General features: G+C 57.2%; 7 protein-coding genes across 7 annotated transcripts; 2 read left to right on the top strand and 5 right to left on the bottom strand.

The window, feature by feature from the left end:
* Nucleotides 1-1,975: 1,975 nt before the first annotated feature.
* Nucleotides 1,976-2,731, bottom strand: CDEST_13176 (uncharacterized protein; the record flags this gene model as incomplete). The annotated part of the gene is made up of 3 exons (XM_062929332.1): nucleotides 1,976-2,159; nucleotides 2,387-2,503; nucleotides 2,529-2,731. The coding sequence occupies 3 exons, from the start codon at nucleotides 2,729-2,731 to the stop codon at nucleotides 1,976-1,978; spliced, it is 504 nt and encodes a 167-aa protein (XP_062785383.1).
* A 1,431-nt stretch (nucleotides 2,732-4,162) lies between these two features.
* Nucleotides 4,163-6,478, top strand: CDEST_13175 (uncharacterized protein). Its single transcript, XM_062929331.1, has one exon. The coding sequence runs from the start codon at nucleotides 5,726-5,728 to the stop codon at nucleotides 6,287-6,289; it is 564 nt and encodes a 187-aa protein (XP_062785382.1). The 5' UTR covers nucleotides 4,163-5,725; the 3' UTR covers nucleotides 6,290-6,478.
* A 1-nt stretch (nucleotide 6,479) lies between these two features.
* On the bottom strand, nucleotides 6,480-9,357 carry CDEST_13174 (Putative glycoside hydrolase, family 3, glycoside hydrolase family 3 domain, immunoglobulin; the record flags this gene model as incomplete). The annotated part of the gene is made up of 2 exons (XM_062929330.1): nucleotides 6,480-8,740; nucleotides 8,815-9,357. 2 exons carry the CDS (start codon nucleotides 9,355-9,357, stop codon nucleotides 6,809-6,811), a joined length of 2,475 nt encoding a protein of 824 aa, XP_062785381.1. The 3' UTR covers nucleotides 6,480-6,808.
* A 386-nt stretch (nucleotides 9,358-9,743) lies between these two features.
* On the bottom strand, nucleotides 9,744-11,991 carry CDEST_13173 (Putative carboxylesterase, type B, carboxylesterase type B, carboxylesterase type B, active). The gene is made up of 2 exons (XM_062929329.1): nucleotides 11,424-11,991; nucleotides 9,744-11,298 (listed from the first exon to the last, which is right to left on the bottom strand). Exons 1-2 carry the CDS (start codon nucleotides 11,868-11,870, stop codon nucleotides 10,012-10,014), a joined length of 1,734 nt encoding a protein of 577 aa, XP_062785380.1. The 5' UTR covers nucleotides 11,871-11,991; the 3' UTR covers nucleotides 9,744-10,011.
* A 1,837-nt stretch (nucleotides 11,992-13,828) lies between these two features.
* On the top strand, nucleotides 13,829-15,406 carry CDEST_13172 (uncharacterized protein; the record flags this gene model as incomplete). The annotated part of the gene is made up of 5 exons (XM_062929328.1): nucleotides 13,829-14,152; nucleotides 14,249-14,618; nucleotides 14,685-14,802; nucleotides 14,857-14,997; nucleotides 15,077-15,406. 5 exons carry the CDS (start codon nucleotides 13,829-13,831, stop codon nucleotides 15,381-15,383), a joined length of 1,260 nt encoding a protein of 419 aa, XP_062785379.1. The 3' UTR covers nucleotides 15,384-15,406.
* A 2,322-nt stretch (nucleotides 15,407-17,728) lies between these two features.
* CDEST_13171 (Putative FAD-binding domain, PCMH-type, FAD-binding, type PCMH, subdomain 2) lies at nucleotides 17,729-18,907 on the bottom strand (the record flags this gene model as incomplete). Its single annotated transcript, XM_062929327.1, has 2 exons — nucleotides 17,729-18,061; nucleotides 18,110-18,907. The coding sequence occupies 2 exons, from the start codon at nucleotides 18,905-18,907 to the stop codon at nucleotides 17,729-17,731; spliced, it is 1,131 nt and encodes a 376-aa protein (XP_062785378.1).
* Nucleotides 18,908-19,181: 274 nt separating this feature from the next.
* On the bottom strand, nucleotides 19,182-20,248 carry CDEST_13170 (uncharacterized protein). The gene is made up of 2 exons (XM_062929326.1): nucleotides 19,782-20,248; nucleotides 19,182-19,636 (listed from the first exon to the last, which is right to left on the bottom strand). The coding sequence occupies exons 1-2, from the start codon at nucleotides 20,035-20,037 to the stop codon at nucleotides 19,530-19,532; spliced, it is 363 nt and encodes a 120-aa protein (XP_062785377.1). The 5' UTR covers nucleotides 20,038-20,248; the 3' UTR covers nucleotides 19,182-19,529.
* Nucleotides 20,249-20,671: the final 423 nt, after the last annotated feature.

Genomic DNA, 20,671 nt, shown 5'->3' with positions numbered 1-20,671 from the left:
CCCTCACGACAAGGACACAAATGGATCACGATACTGCGAAGGAGGTCAGACGATGAGACTCGCAAACAACCCCCATTTCTTGTCGTCGTCCAATTTTGACAGCGGAGTGTGGGCAGGGGGCGGACGGGGACCGTGGATGAGCGAGACTCGGCTCCAGTCCTCAATCGAGGCTTGTGAATGAATGATCTCTGCAGGCAATCGTCGGGTGCCCCTGAGAGAGTGTGGAGGAGGAGGAGACCTTCCCTCTTACGGGCCAAGGCGCACACATACACCGTCTCATCGGGGATGATCAGCACGGCGCCATTCTGCAATAACCCTGGCTGGCCTCGCAGCAAAAAAAAAAAAAAAAAAAAAAAAAAAAAAGTCATTCATGCCAACAACAACAACAACAACACCTTGGACGGGCGGGCGGAGCGCCTTGGGTCCCTGTGATGCTTTCATTAGGCCAAGCTCGCAAAGGCCAGCCAGCTCGATCGAGGTGGCCATCCATGCATGGTAGAGTAGGCGGCGCACTTGTTGACAGAAACCCTCCGTGTCCAGACAACAACAAACTCATTTGGCCTTGTTTTGTTGGAGCCCTGACAGCAGAGACGACTGCAATGCATTGCTTTGTAGTGTACCGCCCCGACAGACATTTCAGTGTCTTGCTCCTCCGCTTCCGTCCTGGCCTTGTCTCAGAATTCCCCAGCGCGCGAACGACTTGTCAGCCTATCTCGACCCTGCATCGGACGAGGTGGGCGGGCGGGCAGGCGGCGTATCCCTTTGAAACGGCCTGATGCGGGACAGCCAAGCTCGCCAGCCTAGTACGATGTAGTGTCCAAAAAGAAGAGAGAAGGGGAAAAGAAGAAAATAAGGTCATGTTGACTCTGGTGGCACCGGCAGCAGCACACCATGCGATGGGCTGCGTTGTTGTTGTTGCACGGATGTCTTTCTGTCCGGGGAAGCCACCAAGTCGTTGGCATCGTTACGCACGAGAATACAGCCTGCCAGCTCATGTTTTCGCAAGTCAACGAACGGGATGGTTTCTCCGGGCTATCACATCGGTCCTCACTCCTCTCTCTCTCTCTCTCTCTCTCTCTCTCTCTCTCTCTCTCTCAGTCACTTTCTCAGTCACTTTCTCATGCTTCAATGTCATGTTGCAATCCAATCCCGCCCTTTCCGAACCCAGCAAGACACCGGGGGTCCAATCCACATGCGGTGGCTGAAGATGCCCCTGAACCTGGGCCTGGCGAAGGCTCCACGCATTCTGGAATGTCTCTGGGCTGTGGATTAGGCCATTTGGATTCCATACGTGCCGCGTGCCCACTCTGGGAGTCGTCGTTGCGCTCAGTTCTGCGGATATCTCGACTTTCCCAATCAAATCACTTTCGACATGGCCTGGAAAAGTTGGAATGGCGGCGTGGCTGAGCATGTGTTGCCGTGACTGAATGCACAACCACAAGGGGAGGGGAGAGGAGGGGAGGGGTCGACGACGTGGCCGATACCCCACCACACGAGTGATACGAAAAAGCAACTCGACAAACTCTCATTCAACCAACTTACTGGAAAGAGTCTGCTCTCACACGAGAGAGGGAGAGGGAGAGGGATGGACAAAGAGACTACGGAGTATGTAGCCGGAAAAGCAAGCAATGCCGGAGCGACTCGAGCGACTCAGGCATCGTTACTGCAGCACCCATGACTCGGGGTGGCCACTGGACAGCGAGCGGTGTTTGGAGTAGAATGGGAGGGGAGGGGCCATCGAGCTGTCCAAGAGCAAACGGAATGCAGTCCGTTTGATGGAGTGCAGTAGGATTTTCGGTGTGAGATTTTTTTCTTTCTTTTTTTCCCCCTTCCTTCTTCTTCTTCTTCTCTTTCTTTTCTTTTCTCTTCGAGCGGCGGCGAAGTACCGCACCGCTTCCGTCCAGAATCGAGCGTTTTCTAGATGGGATGGTCCACCCACATCGTCGGGTCTTCGCGAACGAGCCTCCTTTTGGGATCAAGGACGAGGCTTCATCGGGTTAGTCGCCGCCTCGGACAGGTTGCCATTCGCCTTTTGGACGGACACGGACATGGCGGTAGTGGAAGTGGAAATCCAGAGCCCACACAGACCCCTCTCCCGACTGGACTGGACAGGCTGGTGATGGGATGCGATGCGATGCGTTGCCCTCCCCTCGTCCAACCTCGGAAGAGTTTGATGAGGGTCACGACGATCCACCCCCCCCCCCCCCCCCCCGGCCTGCATCACGAGTACAGACGAGAGAGAGGGTTCTTTCGCAGTCACAAGAGGGAAAATGACATATCGCATTCGATATGGTGATCCTGTACACGTGTATTTGGGCATATGGCCCAAATTGGATTGGATCGTCAATATTCTTGGGGGGTCGTCCCAGCTCAAGTCGCTGCATACCTGTACTTGTACTTTTTGTAAGGGAGACTCGACAGCTTGGCTTTTCGTCCCTCCGTCCGCTCGAGCTCCAGCTCTGGCTCCAGCTCCGGCTCAAGCTCCAGTTCAAGGATTCCAGAGCTTGAGGGTTAGACCTTGTGCCGACAGGTTCACTGGAGCTCTGTTCGCTACGGCTGCACGTAAGCGGCGAAGTCCAGCCTCCACTCTCCATGGCTGCCATTCCATGCTCGATGATGTATTCGGTTGAATTGGCGTCCGTGTGCACCGGTGCACGCATCCGGTACGAGCTGGACAATCAACCTTCGTCGAGGGGGCATCCCAGAACCCAGATTCGCCCCGAGTCAACATGTTGCTGGGGTGGGCGGGCTGTTGAGGGGGAGCGACAGAACTGGGACGCATATCCGGAGTTCAAAGAGTGACAAGAGTCGCCGGTCAACGTGCCAAATGCCTGCCTTAGCCAGCAAACGAAAGGCATCGTAAAAGCAATAGCGGGACGTGTGAGAGCACCATCAACGGCCGGCAAACCCTGATTCCAATCAATCAATCAATCAATCAATAGTCGATAGTCGATAGTCGTGCGGCCGTCGATCATGTTGAGAGCAGCAGAGCTTGTGGACTAAGAAGCCTGTAGTTCATGCACGCACCGAACACACACCCAAGCAAACATCAGGCCTTTTTTTATTTTCTTGGTCCGGGTTTCCATTTAAAGATTACCTTGTACAATGGTAGCCAGGGACTCAGGTTCGGGGGGGGGGGAGGATGACTTCCCGGCCAGGCCCCCCCATCGCACCGCATTTCGCTTCCGTCGATTGCTCGTCATCGGTGAGATTAACGATCGAAAGGGGCCAAGGCCATAGACCAGGGATGAGTTGGCCACATGATTGAAGACGGGACCAACCCCCCGTCCCTTCTTCTCAGCTACTATTAGCAGCTCCTGGCGATGCCCACAAAACTCATCCCGAAGAGTACAGAGTACTACCGTATCTCGAGAGATTTTCCATCCCAGGGTCCGCTTCGACTCGCGAGTGAGGTGAGGTGAGGTGAGGTGATGGTGGCGGTGGGTGGTGAGGGACCGGAAGCTGGGATGAATTGGGCTGCTCCTCCAGACTGTTTGCCGTCGTCGTCGTCGTCGTCGTCTGTGAGACCAAAGCCATCGGATGATGATTCTGGGCACGGAACCTGTTAACCGTTTGTGTCAAGGAAGCACCTACGACAAGTGACAAGTGGACAATGCGACTACGCCCGACGCAAACTGGCGGAGACGGTCCGAGCGACGGCCCGGTTGGTTGTCAGACTTGTCAGACACACACACGGCGGTCTACTACAATGTTCTCCCCTCCTGCGGTGGGTGAGCAGTCGGCCAACAAGTCGGGGTGTCTCACCGGCACATGTCGTCTGGCGCCGTCACCCTGCAGATTATCGCAGACCGGCACGCCCGCCACTGTTGCGAAGTCTAGTCTACTGACCAGGGGTATGATCCGGATCGCCGGCCGACGGAGCTTAGCGGCATGATGGCAAAGAGCAAGAGAGAGAGAGAGAGAGAGCGAGAGAGAAACATCCGCCGAAACTTTGTTGGAGCAAAACAAAACATGCCGTGGCAGATGCTCGACATCTATCGGGACAGCACCGATCGCCCAGTCAATGATGCACAATAGAGCCAGCTCTGAGCAGTATCCGGACACATACTCTACAGCAGAGTCCGGGGCCGGCCACCGGCTGGTCAGCGCCCCCCGTTCGGACGACATGCTCGTCCGGGGGTGTAAAAAGCCTGGTTGGAGCTTTGGCCCGTCGTCAGAGTCGCCGTCGTCGTTCGTCGTCCGTCATCGTAGCACGGATGCTCCCAGTATCCATCTTTGGATTGCGACCTTCGCCCTGCGCGCCTATTCCCAAAGAAGAGAGAGTAGACGATCCCAGATCCAACCCCCCGCTGCGGCTAACCAAGATCTGTTCTGTGGTGGATGAGGCGGTCGGCACACACACAGCAGCCCCATCTTGAGGTCGTTTCGTCACCCTGCTCGTCGTCCGCCTTTTGCAATATCGATGCAACACCATTTTGCGCCGCCCCGAATCGAATCGGTAGTACAGGTGGGGTTTCTCTCTCTCTCTCTCTCTGTCTCCCCCCTCTCTCTCCCTCTCTCTCGCAACCAAGCCTCAAAGGAGATGCTACGACCCGCAGCATGCACGTCCAGTTGGGAAGGGTTGGGCATGGTTGTTGATTGCGTGGGCGCCTTGACCTTGAAGGCTTTGGGCAGGATTGAGAGAAGTTCTCTCTGCCTCTCGGGTTCTGTGGTCCTCGGGGCCGAAGCAACACCCCAATACTCACATCACTTTTTTCTTGTTATTCTTCTTTGACCGCCACTGCTACCGGTTGACGGATTGACTGATTACAGATATGTCAGACACCTCTCCCATAGAATACGGGACTTCTCAAAGCCAAGACCATTTCCTCTAACAGTATTTTCAGTCCCCTAGCCCCCCACCCCCCAGTCGCATCAAACACCGATCCTCCAGAGAGGTGCATATATGCATATGCGCATCGTTGGGAAGGGGGAAGCAACAAAGGTCGAGTTAAACATCTCATTCCCTTGTATGCGCGAGGTCCCCCAAGGCTTCTAGGCTCTAGCCCTGGCCGGCTTGATCGCCGGGACCCAGTTCGCCCTCTGCGCAAGCTCCTGGACCGCCCTTCAAAATCCTTCCTCCGTCTGCGCCCCTCCCTTCATCGCGAAAGCTGCATGTAGACTTGAGCGAGATGGGTCTCTCCGGGGCCCTGGTGTTACAGCATTTGATCCTGCCCTGCCAGCCAAGGACTCTTTCGCCATCTTGTGCCTGGCCTTCCGCCTATGTCGGTCTACGTCCTGTCCGATAAACTTTATTAGCAAAGGCCTGGGGTTTCCGCGGCCCATTGCCCATTGCCCATTGCCAAACGTGTCCATCGCTGGATGACCTGGCATGGGCCGTGTCGTCGGATATGGGTACAGGATATGGATACGGTTTCAACCTTGCATGACGGATCCCCTCTCGAGCAGCGCGCCCTGTCCCGCCCGCTCCTAAGAAGACCCCCAAGAAAAGACTCCCCATCGATGGATCTTCTCTGGCCATCCACAGCTAGCCGAAATCTCGAAACAGCTAAGACGAGGGAGGACACCTGCCGCTGTGCCCCACGAAGCGGCAGGCAAACCGCATCACGGATCTGGACCAGCAAGTCGGACCCCGGCCCCCCCGATCCTGTTGCATGCTATACCCGGCCCCTCCCCCCTCCGCTTGTGAGACCGTGAATTCGCCTGCTGCGGACTATCACGTCGATGCGGCGATGCCTGATAGCACGCCCGAGCCCGCTTTTCGATGACTGCCCTGCTCTCCGACCCCCCTCTTCGTCCTGAAGGCCTGGGTGAGTGCGGCTTGGTTGCAAAAACTCTGAGCAGGAGGACGACTGGCTCAAGGCACCCTCACATCCGGTGTTCCAGTCAGCGGGGTAGGCTACGTGTATCGCGAGGGAGAGGTCATCGCGGGGTAGTTGGCGGGTGCCCGAGTGCAACCTCCGAGGTCGCTAATGAGAGAAGGCCGGGCCGGTTCTGTACGGAAGCTTTTGTGAACCGAACTCTATCCTTTCAGCACCTGCTCCCTCCCCGAGTCAACACGGATACTTACTGTACGTGGGGTTATGAGGCATTTTGTCACATGTCGAAGGCGAGGTGTACATGTACTGCCCCGGCGGCGTCCAGGGCTTGTAGAGGACGGCGACGCTCGAGGACGGCTTGTCCGGAGCACTCATCTCATCGCATATATCTCGCGGGTATGCATCAGGGGCTTTGTCAAACTAAATACGGGAGCCCGTCAGAAGCCACTGATTTCCGCGTCTCTTTTGTATTTTGCTTACCTTGTCTCACTCAAGGTTGCGTCTCCTAAGACCTTCTTCCTAGTTCTGATAATCAGCCACCTATTTCTGAACTCCTTGATGTTGTTGGATGACAGGACTTGATACATGATGGGAGACCTCGAGGAGGAGCGTCTCCAATCTCGGACTCGCAATCCAACACCTCAACGCTGCACGCTGCGCTCTGCATTCTGCCTAAGCTAAGCTCTGGTCTCTTGTTTGGGATGGTTGGGATATATGGCGTAGAACAATCTGGCTGCAATGTTCATGGGATGCGAAATGGTCGCCGCCAAGTGGCTCTGTGGCATCTTTTTGATTCGGTCCGGGGGAGACAGCTTTACCAATCCGTCGTGGTTTTTGTATCCGTGCAAGTCCATGGTAATACATCATATTAACCGGCAGGCCGTTACACTCTTAGCTAGCCCCCAGTCCCTGGTACACCGGTCAACGAATAGCATCCCAAATGTGGACGGCGAATCCATATGACCAAATAACGTTCACTGGGAGGTAGAAGATGAATAGGGGCTATGCGAGCTGCGCAGATCGGACTCCTAGTTCCGGTCCCTGGGCTGCGGGAACTCCTCAACCACCACTGGCCGGCCTCCGACTTGGAACGCAACCGTCGACTTCTCGTCCACGTCTACAGACACCTCGTACGACCCGGGATTCAGCACACGGTTCCCCGACTCGTCAACCCTGACCAGACGCTCGACCGTGACGGCGATCTCCCTCTCTGCCCGCTCCCCAGGCCGGATGTCTCTGAAGCGGAAATAGCCTGCGAGCGTCTTGCGCGGCCGAGGGGCGAGCCCGGCGTTGGACCTGAGGAACAATAGCGCCACGTAGTCCGAAGAAATCCCTCCGGTGTTGGTCACTTTGACGGCAACGGTGAGGGCCGCTTTGCCCAAGGCCCGTTGCCATGCCGGGATTCCCGAGGTGTCTACGTCGTCTAACGGAGGGGATGCCTCCTCTGTTCTGGTGAGAACTGACCCCTGGACTGCTTCCAGTTCGACATCGAAGGTGGTGTAGTGCAGACCGGATCCATAGCGCACCGGCGCCTCCCCGTTGAACCACATGTAAGTGCGTCCCAGCCCCGAGTTACCCGGACCCGGTCGGAGGTTCATATCAGTCGCTGGTACGGCTTTGCTGTAGGATGCGGGATACTGCGTAACCGACAGTCGACCAGCAGGCGCCGCACGCCCGAACAGCAGGTCGAAGATGGCTCTGCCCCCCGACTGGCCGGGATACCCGCCCCAGAGCACGGCGTTGATGGAGGCGTTGGCGAGCAGCTCGGCGTCGTCGACCTGCCCCCCGCCGAACTGGAGCACCACGACGGGCTTCCCGAGCGCGGCGACGGCCCGGAGAAGGTCGAGCTGGGCATCGGGCCAAGCCAGCGTGCGGCGGTCGAGGGTCTCGGCCTCCAGAGTGTTGTCGACGCCGCCCGCGAAGACGACGAGATCCGCGGCGCGGGCAGACGCTACCGCTCGTCGGAACGAGGCGTCCGTGCCGTTGATCCGGCAGCCCGGGGTGTAAGTGACGTCCAGCCCGAGGTCCTTGGCGGCTTGGTAAGGGGAGATCAGGTACGGCGCGGGGCCGAAGTAGTTGCCCTGCATCTGCGTAGTCGCGTTCGCCCACGGGCCGACGAGGGCGTACTTCCTCGCGTCGGCCGACAAGGGCAGAGTCCCGTCGTTCTTCAGGAGCACGGCGCCCTCGACCGCCGCCCGGTACGCGAGCTCCCGCGCCTCTTCGGTGTCCACGTCCTCCCACGACAGCGAGCGCAGCGGCTGCTCCTGTGCCGAGTCGAACTGGCCCGCAGACACCAGGGCCGTGTACATCCTCGTGAGAGACCGGTCGACCTCCCGTTCGGAGATGAGAGACTGGTTCCAGGCCATCTGCAGGGCGTCCGAGCCGGGGTGCGCGTTGCACTCCAGGTCGGTGCCGGCCTTCATGGCCCACGCCGCCGCGTGCGCGAGGTCCGGGGCGTAGCGGTGGTGGGAGACCATGAGCGCCACGCAGTCGCAGTCCGTCGAGACGTACTGCCCGTCCCCGTCCCACCCCCAGTGCCGCCGGAGGACGTCCTGCAGGAGGTACGGGTTGGCGCAGAGGGGCGTGCCGTTGACGCCGTTGTAGCTGCACATGAAGGACCCGACGCCGCCCCGCTCGACAGCGCAGGTCTTGAAGGGCGGGAGGTAGTACTCGGACAGGTCCTGGGTGGTGATGTTGGCGTCGAAGCCGGCGCGGTCGACGCCGTCGTAGTTCTCAAAGTCGTTGGCCGCGTAGTGCTTGCAGGTCGCGATAAGCCTCTTCCCGGAGGTCCCGGAGGTCCCGGAGGAGGAGGAGGAGGAGGATGAGGAGGCGGAAGAGGAGTCCCCTTCGAGGCCTGTGAGCATCGCGGCGACGTAGCTTTGCAGGTGGAAGGGGTCCTCGCCGGGCGTCTCCTGGCCTCGGCCCCAACGGGGGTCTTTGAAGGCGTTGATGTTGGGAGACTGGAGAGAGACTTTTGATCAGCATTTCCGTCCCGGGCGTGACGAACGGTAGGAGAGCGCGCCAGGGAGCTTACGTAGAGGTCGAGGCCCGATCTGCCGTGATTGTTAAACGCCCTCGCCTCCGTGCTCACCACGTGCCCGACGGCGCGCACCAGCTCGTCGTCAAAGGCCGAGCCCAGGACGATCGGCTGCGGGAACGACGTCGCGTGGCTGAAGTTGCCGCCGCGCCGGCCCGAGAACATGGTCCCCGGGGACGACGCGAGGCCGTGGAGGCCCTCGGACCACCACTCGTACGGCGGGACGCCGAGCCGGGGCACCCCGGGCGCCTCGTTGACGAGGTTGTCCAGCTTCTCGCGGACGGTGAGCGCGGCCACCAGGGCCGCGGCGCGCTCCCTCGGCAGCAGGGACTCGTCGCACACGTCGTTGGAGCAGAGGGGGTCGCGGCGGCAGTCCGGGAAGCCGCCGGCCCGGCTGCCCCGGTCGACGGCCGCTCGCGCCGGGAGACATGTGCGGGATGGTGGTGTAAGTGGTTTCTGCAGGTCGTCGGGGCCCGCCTCTGCCGCCAGGGTGGAAGAAGCATAGAGCAAGAGCACCGAGTTCCTGACGAATCTGAGCATTTCGGTTACACAGGTGATTAAATTTGATATAGTAATTTAAAGGAGGGAGGCAGAAGGAGAGGGAGGGAGAGAGAGAAGATATCTTCCCCTGCAGACGCGGTGGTGTCTTATCTCGACCCCCGCGTCGGATGCGGGGAAAGGTGTGTTGCAAGCGAATCATCCATTCACCCATATTCCTTTTTTAAACAAATGAAACAGCAGGAGATGGCGGCGATCTTTTCCGTCAGATGTGTCAGTCGATTGGGTGACTCTTGAGTTAGACTGCGGTGACAGGCAAAACTAGTACAAGTTCTTCTTAGTACTGGTTTATCGAAGACTCTTTGCCTTTCACCTCTGCCAGACCTGTCCTCTTGTAAGTGATGGAAATAGCGAAAGTTGGTACCTCCATTCATTCACAGTAGTCATGTATCATCTTCATCTTCGTCATCATCATCATCAGTGCGGTTAAGACGGGGAGTGGAAGACTGTGGTACTAAATACTTGCGGTTATTGGTATTAGGTTGTGGCTCGTAATTACACAGAATTGAGCGGGATATATGAATGATGAAGAATTTACTTGCGGTGCCATGTCACGTCCTCTGCAACCTGTTTTCTACACCAGGACCGCACGGCTGCTCTTTACGACCCCAAGGAGGAGACCTCGATCACCAATCATCAAAACACGTGCTCTTGCATATACGCAATCTCGGCCGCCCTGTAGTCGTCCCGCGCAACGTAGCCCAGCCTGGTGTAGTTGGCGTCGAACACCAGGTTCTGCGGCCGCCGGGGTGTGTATCGCGGCCAAGTAAGCCGGGGCGAGTTGCACTGGTTCGGATCCGTGTCGTGGATGAAGGCCACCCACATCTTGCTCATCAGGTCCGCCAGCTCAAAGTACGACTTGGGCTTGCCCTCGAACGGGTTGGTGGCGTAGCCCAGGGCCCGGACGTTGTTGAAGACGAAGACGACCTCCTGGAAGTGCGTGGCGCCGTAGATGGGCCCGAGGCCGTTGACGTAGACATTCCACATGTACGAGTACACCGGCAGCCCGACGCGGGCGTACGAGCTGGCGAGGAGCCTCCTGCCGCTGTGCTGCTGGTAGTCTCCCGCGACGGCCGCGACGCGCTTCCACTGCGAGCCGAAGGCGGCGAGGGAGCCCGAGGGCCGGCCCGGGTGCGACGCGGGGATACCGACGGCCGGGTCGTCCGGGTACAGCCTCGAGATGGTGGCGACCTGGGCGGCGTCCACCTGCAGGCTGCTCGCGACCCAGGCCTCGAACTGCTCCGTCGTGTTGACGCCCTGCCTCGCGTACCCTGTGCCCTCGTCGAAGTTGTTGCCGAGGAGGAGCGGGACCGGCGCGAACTTGCCCTGGCGCAGCAGGGCAGACGCCTGCGCCGTGATGAAGTCGCCGTCGATGACGGCCGTGATGACGGGCGCCGTGACGTTGAGCGGGTCGGAGCCGTTGAAGATGCTGTTGAGCGTCTGCCACGGCAGCGCGCGCAGGCAGGCCAGCCGGGCGGCGGAGTCGCCGGAGGCGTCGCATGACGTCTTGCGCAGGATGGCGTCGAAGAAGGGCTGCCATGCCTCGGCGCCGACGAACTTGGCAACGGAGCTGCCGCTCTGGAGGATGGCGCTCCGGAACAGGCCGTCGTGGCGGCCGTCGTAGGCGATGAGCTGCATCCCCAGCGACCGCGCGCCGGCGGACTCGCCCCAGACGGTCACCTTGTCCGGGCTGCCGCCGAAGGGGGCGATGTTGTCGCGGAGCCACCGCAGCGCCAGGCGCTGGTCCCGGAAGCCGAGGTTGCCCGCCTTGCCGTCCTGGAGCTCCTGGCTGAAGAGGAAGCCCCAGTAGGAGAGGCGGTAGTTGATGGAGGCCGCGATGATGGGCTTGTTCTCCCGGACGGACTGTTCGACGATGTAGCTCAGGTTGTACCTCGGGTCGAGCGATCCGCCGTTGACATAGCTCTGATGCAGCAAACGGGAAACAGTCAGCGATGCTTTCCCCCCTTCCATCGTCGTTCCCAACAAGTAAACAAACAAACAAGCACGCAAGCAAGCGAGCAAGCAAAGGAAAGGAAGTTGGGACTTACACCTCCATGAACCCAAAGACCAACCGGGAGGTTGTCTCCCGGCTTCGTCCCGGCCGGGCGGACGATGTTGATGGTCAAGCAGTCCTCCGAGACCGGGCTGCCGAGATTGGCCGTGTCGGAGCCGTACCCGATGCACATCCGGCCATACTCGGCGGCCGACCTCGGTTCGTCAAAGGATTCGTCGAGAGGCTGCGGCGGCGCGTAGCGGAGGGGTCCAACGGGCGGCTGGGCGTACGGGATGCCGAGGAAGAAGTCCTGGGCGTACTGGTCGTTCCGCACGCCGATGTAGGTCCCGTTTGAGAGGCGCACGGAGGGGGACGCAGCAGCAGCAGCACCACCAGAGGGAGAAGGCGAAACGTCACGCTGGTGGTGGCCTGACAGGCACTCGGACAGGTCCGAGGCCGAGAGAAGCAACGCCAGAAGAAGCTTAAACCCGTGTGGACGCATTCTGGGCGGGTTTCAATGGCCGTCGAAGGGGGTGGCTTCGATGAAGCTTCGATGCTTCAGAGACCGGACGTTGAGAGGGAAAAGGGGGGGGAGGAGGAGGAGGAGGAGGTGGTGGTGGTGGCTGACAACGGCGTGTCTCAGTGTCAAATCACATCCGCAGAGAAAAAGCAGATCTTGTATCTGCAAGTTGCCGAGCTAAACCAGGAGGTCCATCGTGAAGAAATTGCCTTGTCGCCTCACGTTATACACTAGATCTCCCCCCCCCCGTCCCCTCCGTGATGGGACCTCGCAATTCCATCTTCATGGACCCATTGTCGAGACTAGTGTCCGGTTGGGAATAGTAACGACCGACTATGCGTGGCACAGTCCAGCAACCCTGATTTACGATATTGCCTTGTTTAATGACACATTTAGCCTGTTCTACTGTTTGTTTGGGGTGTAAGTAGGGGGGGTCCCTGGACATCCGGGACAGCACCTCGCGGGAATCTTGGCAGACTGAGAAAGGCATGAATCGGCTGGCCTGAGATGAGGGATTCGCATGGCTCCCACGAGGATGCCTGTCGGACCCCAAGACAGTGCATCCCGGGACCCTTACGTTTGTTTTTTTTCATTTATTTCGTAATCGACCGCCAGTTTGCGGCTAGGCGTCCCCCCTCCTCCATGGAGACGTCTTCTTCACCCTCCATGGTCTTCAACGGACGGAGCACAGAAGCCGGACAGTCACTTCTGCTTCCGGTTAAGCACCCGGCAGTGGTGAGACTACGCCACGGCGCAGCTAACCACATGTTGGCTGGCGGTTCATTTGAGAAGCCGGGGTCGTGAGGGGAGACGCACGAATGGGATATCACCCCGCCACATCCCCCGGATTTGAGTTTGACACTAGAGACACGACCCTCCCAGTTAGTTTGGTGGGGTGGCGGTCTAGTGCGTTGGCCTGGTGTCGTATTGAGGGGGCGGCGTATTGGGGGCGTAATACTGTCAAGTCTTCTCGCGTGATACTAGTGAAATTTCAGTTTTTGTCTTTGCAGATCCGTCTTCGGAGAAAGAAAGACCATTACAATGGCTTTGCTTGCTTGTTTTGGGGGCGAAGGGGAAAGGGGGGGGCACTGTTGTCGGTTCGGATCCTGGGCCCTGATATCACGAAGATCGGTTCCCTTTCTATACATTCGTACCATGTACACTCCCTTATTCTGCGGGTTGATGTGAGCCGCAACCAGGAAAAGGAAAGGGAAAAAACGTGGCTTAGAGTTTCCTCGGGTAAAGAAAACGATGTTGATCCTATTCGTGTCTTGACTGCCGCACTTCTCGACCGGTACCACCATGCATATCCGTTCATTCTTCACATGATGTGCATCAAGCCATCGAGCCGGGGGGCCGGGAATGGCGTAAGCGGTGGACTGGAAGGATTCCCACCCCGGCCTTCGGCCTGCGGTAGTCTGACCCAATCTCCGGCCGGGACTTCGGGGCCGTCCTCGTGCCTCATTCACCCGGCAGAGCAGAAGGGGGAGGAAACTAAGCAGGTACCGTCACAGTAGCCGAGATGGCTGTGAATGGAGGCGTCATGATGTAATTAGGAAACAGAAACTCAGGAGCTGACGAGATTGGGTTCTCGTCCGAACGAAAAGAACCTCTAACCGGACGACTCGGATCGTCCAAGCGAGCTGTGAGGCATGCCTCGCCTGCACTCTCTGTCTCTGTCTCTCTCTCACACATACCCACACCCACACACACGCATGATACTTAACTTTCGCCTTGGTTTCGGGCGGGGACACATAGCGCCAGAGGCCGCATACTTAGAGTCTTTCCGAACGAAAAGTCCCTCCCTCCCTCCCCCAGGACTGAATAGCAGTTTGGCTCGTGGATAGACAGAGGTACCTTTGTCGGTCCTCCAGGGTCCCCCATGTAGAGACTTGCTGGTCGAGAAGTAGAGAGGCCGGCGTATATTACTATGTATGTAGATGTGCACCCACCTCCCAAGCAATAGTCTCCCGGTCTCTTTTGGGGGGCCGGCCCTTTATCTAGGTACTCTTATTTTACTGTTCAACTGCTGTCGGCTCTTGCTGGGCTCAAGCGGCTCTCCCACAGATTCTCGTGGCAACTCGGCACGGCCTTCCCCTCCCGCGACGTCGACCATGGCCGACGACGATAGGAGCACTCGGCTTCTCGCGTCGACTTGGTCGTTGGTGGGAGCAAGCGCCATCCTTCTGTTCCTCCGCATCTACTGTAAGATATGGCGAGGCAGGGGCCTGTGGTGGGATGATCATATGTTGATTGTGGCCTGGGTATGTTGCAACCGTTTTGTTGGGTTTTCCGCGCCGTATTCTCCGTCAAAAAAAGACTTGGTAAACCGTTCTGACCCCCTCACCCCTTTCATCAAGACGACCTTGGCGATTTCCGTATCCATCAACTCTTATATCGTCTCTCTCGGCTTCGGCCGCCACATCTGGACCATCAGCGACGACAACAAGAAGGAGATCAACCTCTTCACGATCCTCGTCGCCACCTTCGGCATCATCGCGACGACCACGAGCAAGACCTCCTTCGCCCTCACGCTCTACCGGATCGTCACGCAGGTCTGGATGAAGTACCTCCTGATCTTCATCATCGTCACCATCAACGTGTCGATGAACCTGGTGTGGATGTTCGGGTTCGCCAAGTGCACGCCGCTGGCAAAGGTCTGGGACGCCAGCGTCCCCGGGAGCTGCTGGGACAGGAAGAAACTCCTCAAGTTCCAGCTGTTCGCTGCGTGTAAGTCCTCCATAACATCGCTGTCGTGGCGTCTCGACGCATTTTGTCTGACACCGACATTGGCAGATTATTCCGCCATACTAGACTTCGTTCTGGCATTCCTCCCCTGGCCGATCCTGATGGGGGCCACGATGAGGCGCCGCGAGAGGCTCGGCGTCGCCGTAGCAATGAGCCTGGGTGCGATGTAAGAACATATTTGACTTTTCTCTCACGGTTTTTATGCTGACATTCGTTGTAGTGCGGGAGCCTGCGGCATCGTGAAGGCGGTGTTGGTGGTAGCGATGACCAGTACAGACATCACATACGACCGCGTGGACCTGACGATCTGGACCTTGACGGAACCAGCCGCCTCAATCATGGCAATATCGATCCCTGTCTTGTTAGTCCACGACCACCTCCCCCCTCCCCTTTCCGCATATTTCACATCTCCGGCGGCTAACCGTTGTTTACTTGTTAAGGAGGATGCTCTACCGCGAGTTGAAGTCTACGCAGCGAAGCTACGCACGGAACAAGTCGCAGTCGCACGCGCTCGAGACGGGGAAGACGAAGACGAAGCGGTACGGGAACAGCACACACTACGGAAGGAACTCGGTCGTCGTCATGTCAACGTCGGGGTGGCAGGAGTCCCAGGAGGCGCTACAGGACGAGAGCGGTCAGGTCACGCCCCGCGGCATTATGAAGACGGAGGAGGTGAGGGTGCGCCACGAGACGTTGCCGGCCGGGGTGAGGCAGAAGAACTCCATAGAGCTCGATTCCCTGAATTAGAAGATATCGTCGGATTTTCTTTCGGGGGGTTTTTTTTTGTTGGTTTTTGCTTTCGCGGCTTGGTCAGTACGTAGACCTGCTTTTATTTTCTCTTTTGATACCCGAGCTAGTGGCTCATTCATGAGCTATCCTGGGAATGGAATCATCACATACATGTGCCCATTCATACGGTTTCATGCTGTCAAGTACAAAGTCGTCACTGCTCTACTATTGCGGCTTGGCAGCGATGAATCTCTGAGTCAAGACTGAATGGTCCCTGGAACCGAAAGCCAGGGCCAACCGCGTGGACCACCCGTTGTTTGCTCGACTCATGTCTTCATGCCTTGTCTACCTTGTCTGGTTTCTCGAACACCCCTGGCAGTGGTACGGCGGACATGACGACCGCCGGTAAACGTACCGCTTGTGAAGGTAAGCCCATGTAATGAAGATGATCGAGTGGATATTTGTTTTCCTCTAAAAAACACAAATATCCCGTCCGTGCTGGTGCGCGGGATCGACGAAAAAGAGGATCTCAGCCGCAGTCGAGTGATCGTCGGTGCGAGAGTCATGGGCCTGCCGTCATCGGTGGGGTTGAGACGCATTTCCCGATGACAGCTGAAGCCTGTCTGCATCGTCGAACCCAGGGAGAAAGCTTAACTGCCGCCGCCCTTGTTCCGTCCTCTTTTTCCATGCGTCATGAGTGAGAAATGATTGAGAGGCGTGTCAGGGTTTCCGATGATCTGCTGATTCCGAACACCTTCGGGGATTATCAAGCAGTAAGTCCACGATACGAGTCACACAGTAAAACGATTGACCGGAGCCCATGTGGGTTAGCAGGGCAAACAAGGGGCATGTCCGGGCTGAGATCGCATAAGTTAATCGCCTCCCACCGGCCTTTGTCTCTTTCAACTTCCGGTCCCCTCCAGTGCTCTGGCTATTTCCCGTCAACGCCCTTTGGACGGGTTTATGAAACAAAACAACAAGGCCATAGATAGGGGCATAGAGAAAACTTGGAGGGCTGGAGGAAAGACAGCTCAACGCACAACTAGTCTGGTAGGATGATACCAACTGGAAAACCAGTTTCACTATCGTTGCCCCAATTGGGACATATGTATCATTGTCTGTGCCTCCGGGTGTAGTGTACATTCGCAAGATGTCATAGTGCCGTTGAGGGGCTTCTAAGACGAGAGGTTGAGCCTGCGTTTCTCATGTATCCTGCTAATTTGGCTGTCACCAATGGTTTAACAGTCAGTCCTGTGAACGACTTGTGGCTGTGTGTCTGAACCGTGGCAACCAGGCACGAAATAAAGTCCTTTTTGCTGACAAAAAGAACGTACAAAAGTGTTAGTGGTGTTGGCATAGCCAGACAGGACACCTTTCTCCGGGTCGCTCATTGCCAGCAGTTACAAGTGTGACCGCCGAGAGCCCTGCCGGGCTAGGCATGGCACGCATTCAATCTTCCTTTATCTCTACCAAGTAAACTGATTTCATCATCCATGCCTCGAGAGAGAAACAATAGCAGTTAGCGTCCCTCTGCGTCGGCAGCCCTCGACGCCGTCCGTACCAGTCAATGTGATATCCGTTATGGAAAGGGGTGGATATGTTGCCCGGGCTACAAGCTCACTGAATGGTCAACTTTGCCTGGTCGTCGGGTGGGCGTCGAGGCTGAGCGGCTACGGGAAAGGACTTTCAACCTCCTGGATCGTGTTGCAAGAGTACGATGGCGTTACTGTTTCCGAGTCCGATGCCTTCGGATGTTTTCAGCCAAAGGAATCACGCGAGTCGGGGAGAGCAGCGCCGCCCAATCATGCTCTAGCGTACAACTTGTTGATCTGACTCAAACTCGTTCATCGTGAGATGCCCCCCTGCCGCTGGGGAAGATCGCAGCGGCTGTTTACAACTGTACATTATGCTCTTTCCTACAAAAGGCCGGGGGGTGAGATGACATAGGCCGGTAGGTTGCCGCCACTGTGTCGCTCAGGTGCGGCCAGATCACCCGCTGCCTTAAGGTTGCGCGACTTGGTCCTAGAGACCGCCGATACGTCTTGCTGAGACCTGCTGTACCTGGCTGAGAGCCCTTGGCGCATTCTTCTTCGAGGGCCGCTCGCTGCGCCTTGATGCGTACCCTGAGGCTTTTAGCTCGGAAACACACGGTTTATTGTAGTCCTAGGTAGCCAATGCTAATACAGGGATTGAAGCTAACTTATAGCCCACTGGCAGCCGTGGTCCGTATCATTAAACTGATGCGAACTTGATACCATGTACAAAATTGGAAAGAGATTCAGGGTTTCTCTCATCTCGACATTCGTCGCCTTGGTGAATGAGGTGTACAATGCTGGTGTAGACGAAAACTAGATGCATAGCCCTTACGGCTTGAAGTAACCCTCCCAGAGCTTACGCAAGAGACCGTCCGGGTCATACTTGCGTGCGATAGCCTGAAGCTTGACCTGGTTCTCCTCACCGTAACTTGCAATCTCATCCTGCAGCTTCCCAGCATAGTTCATGTACTCGTAGCCGTTCCCAAACCCCCTCGCCTTGGCCATGGCGCTCACGTCGTTGACGAATTGGTTAGTGCGGGTCTCGACGAATTCGTCGAGAGCCGGATCGGTCCAGGTGGTGGGTACGGAGATGATGATGATGTACGAAGGGAACTCGCTAGGTCTGAGGCCCGTGGGGTTGCCGCCATTCATCTGCATGGCCTCGACTCAAGGGTTGGTGAGGGGCTGGAAGACTATGCTCGGGTGGACAGTGGTTTTCCGAGCATCTCCAGCTGCTCTGAGTTCGTCGGCGAACGCGGTGAAGGTGATGGTGATGTCGGTCAGGAAGGCCCTGCTGTCTGAGCCGTCGCGGATGGACATCGCGTACCACGTCTCCCTCTTGCCCTCCCCAAATATGGAGAGGTGCCGAACCTGCCCGGTGAGGTTCGAGACAAGCGTGTTATTCATGAGCTGGGCTGGAAGCTGAGTGAAGCTCTCCATGGTGTCCGATTCGCCATCTGGCGCGTGTGGGGACGAAAGGTTTAGGTGGAAGCCATAAACCGTTGTCACAAGCCCGTCTCCCTCCGCACCTTCGGGATAGGCCAAACCATACATGAAGTGGGAGTCCGGGTCTTGTCCAGAGTGTAGCTTTTCTTTGGTGATTGTAGAAAAAGTACCGAGAACGTTGGCTGCCTCGCTGGCTGGCCACACTGTCAGCCGGCTCCAGATGTCGCCTTGCTTGTAAGTTTCAAGGTTATATCGGGTTGTGATGCCGAAGCTGGATCCACCACCACCACGGAGCGCCCAGTAGAGGTCCCGGTTTTCTTCGGGGTTGGCATTCACGATCTCGCCGGATACGAGAGCCACCTGGAAGTTCCGGACGTTGTCACAGCCAAATCCTCGCCTGCCGGTCAGGAATGAGAGGCCGCTGCCCAGGAGGAACCCGGACACGCCGACGTTGGGGCTGCGGCCTCCGACGACAGCGAGACCGAGGGGCTCGATAGCCTCGCTGACATTGATCCAGCGGCTGCCGGCGCCGACAGAAACGAACGGTGAAGGGACTGCCATTCTTGGTGACGAGCATCAGAGTCTTCGAAACTTCCTCGGGTGATACGGGGATAACAATGCACGAGGACTCCATGTCCTGTCTACTGGACCAGTAGACGTTCGATTTGTTGTATGCAGCCGCGATTTCCGAAGCCGGGAAGACCTGGGGACGGAAATTGCTCTGCGACGACCTCTCGTCAACAAATAGATGCAGTACATAAGTACATTAATACACACCTCTCCAGCATTCAGAAGGCTGGTTAACGTGCTACACGACTTGAATAAGAATTTGCTTGGGTATCATTTGTATTAGGCTAGCTTCTTTAAAACCCCAAGGTGTACAGGAATCATTAATCGACTCTGGCACATGATCACTGGCCCATCAAGTCGTGGTTCTAGGATCCGCGGTTAGAGTCCAGCCGAGAGAAGGCGGCTTTCTCTAAAGCTAGGCTCGGCTAGTTCATGTAGCGGTGAGAGCTGCCATAATCATACAACCCCCTCTGCGTCGTTACGGCCAGTGATCCCTCTTACTGTCTACAGATTAAGTGGTAATGGTGCGGCCTCCCGTTCCGTACCGGCAGGCATCGAGGCGGCGTTCGTATCGCGAGCACAGGCGGGGGGAGTGCCGGTTCCCTACGCCCGTTCAGTTGCCGTCCCGGCGACGGCCGATGTAAGACTTGACGTCGGACACGCAGACGTTGGAGGCGTTGGTGGCGAGGTTCTGGCACCCGGAGTCCGTGTACAGCTCGACTTTGCGTGGGGAAAAATGTCGTCAGTCGGACCAGTGCTAGCAGACACAGAAAGATGGATGATAGAAAGATAATTGAAGAGAAAAGCAAAGAAAAATGCGAAAAAAGAAAAGGGCAAAAAAAAACCCCCCCGAATGAAAACTTACAGTTAAAGATCGGAGTCAGGCCGCTGGCGGAGAACCTCTTGTAGGTGTTGTTGCCGAAGCCGGCGGGGATGCGGTGGCACTGGCCGACGTAGTCGGGCGGGATCGCCACGGACGAGCCGTCGCCGTTGATGGGGATCGGCGTGCCGGTGCAGTCGGAGTCTGGGTCGAAGAACATCTTGATGGTGCCCATGACGGGGGTCGCCGAGGCGGAGGCGGCGAGGGCCAGAAGGCCGGCGGCGAGCGTCGTGAGCTGCATTTCTGGCTTTTGTGTTTTCTTTATTCAAGGGTTATAGACAGAGTGTTTTCTGTTTCTTTTCCAAAGGCTGAGCAAAGGAGTTTCGGGTTTTTAATATATACAAAAGTTGAGTAGATACTATGGCTGCAACTGAGGGAGGGGAGGGGGGAGGTGAACCTTATCTAGCTTTTCGGATTCGGCGGTGAGGTCACTTGGTTGCCATGCTTCTTGGACGGGGTGGGTTTCGATGTCGTTGGTGGGAACTGGTCGATTCTTGCGAATGATATACGAGATCCAGACCGGGATAGCGACGCTCATCGCTGCCCCCCTCCCCCAGCCTTGCAGCAAAAATTGAACCGCCGAGCCCTCGTATTCTCTTTCTTGTTGATGTGCTGGGTTTTATTTTTATTTTTGTTATGTACGGGTAAACAGGGCCGTATCCACGCCGTGGTCCACAATGACGGCACCCGCGGACAAGGTTGATGGTTGGGCTGTTGAGGCTGTGTTGCTCCCCCCCCCCCCTGACAATTATATTGTGATTTCTACAGATAGTTCCCGTGTTAGGGGTTGAGTTGCTCGCCGTCTACCAAAGTGTCCAATCAGAAGACCCCCCCGTGTAGGAGGGAATACCTTTGCAGTTGTAATGCTTGGTTTC

Source organism: Colletotrichum destructivum, chromosome 9, assembly GCF_034447905.1.
Source record: "Colletotrichum destructivum chromosome 9, complete sequence".
Taxonomy (NCBI): domain Eukaryota; kingdom Fungi; phylum Ascomycota; class Sordariomycetes; order Glomerellales; family Glomerellaceae; genus Colletotrichum; species Colletotrichum destructivum.
This window is presented reverse-complemented; position numbering and strand designations above follow the sequence as displayed.

Bases quoted from the DNA above. Each gene is read 5' to 3' on its own strand.
- CDEST_13173 (XM_062929329.1), bottom strand. From the start codon at position 11,870: ATGCGTCCACACGGGTTTAAGCTTCTTCTGGCGTTGCTTCTCTCGGCC. The intron at 11,299-11,423 runs GTAAGTCCCAAC...TTGCTGCATCAG, and splicing joins GTCTTTGGGTTCATGGAGGT to AGCTATGTCAACGGCGGATC.
- CDEST_13175 (XM_062929331.1), top strand. From the start codon at position 5,726: ATGACTGCCCTGCTCTCCGACCCCCCTCTTCGTCCTGAAGGCCTGGGT.
- CDEST_13170 (XM_062929326.1), bottom strand. From the start codon at position 20,037: ATGCAGCTCACGACGCTCGCCGCCGGCCTTCTGGCCCTCGCCGCCTCC. The intron at 19,637-19,781 runs GTAAGTTTTCAT...CCCCACGCAAAG, and splicing joins CCTGACTCCGATCTTTAACT to TCGAGCTGTACACGGACTCC.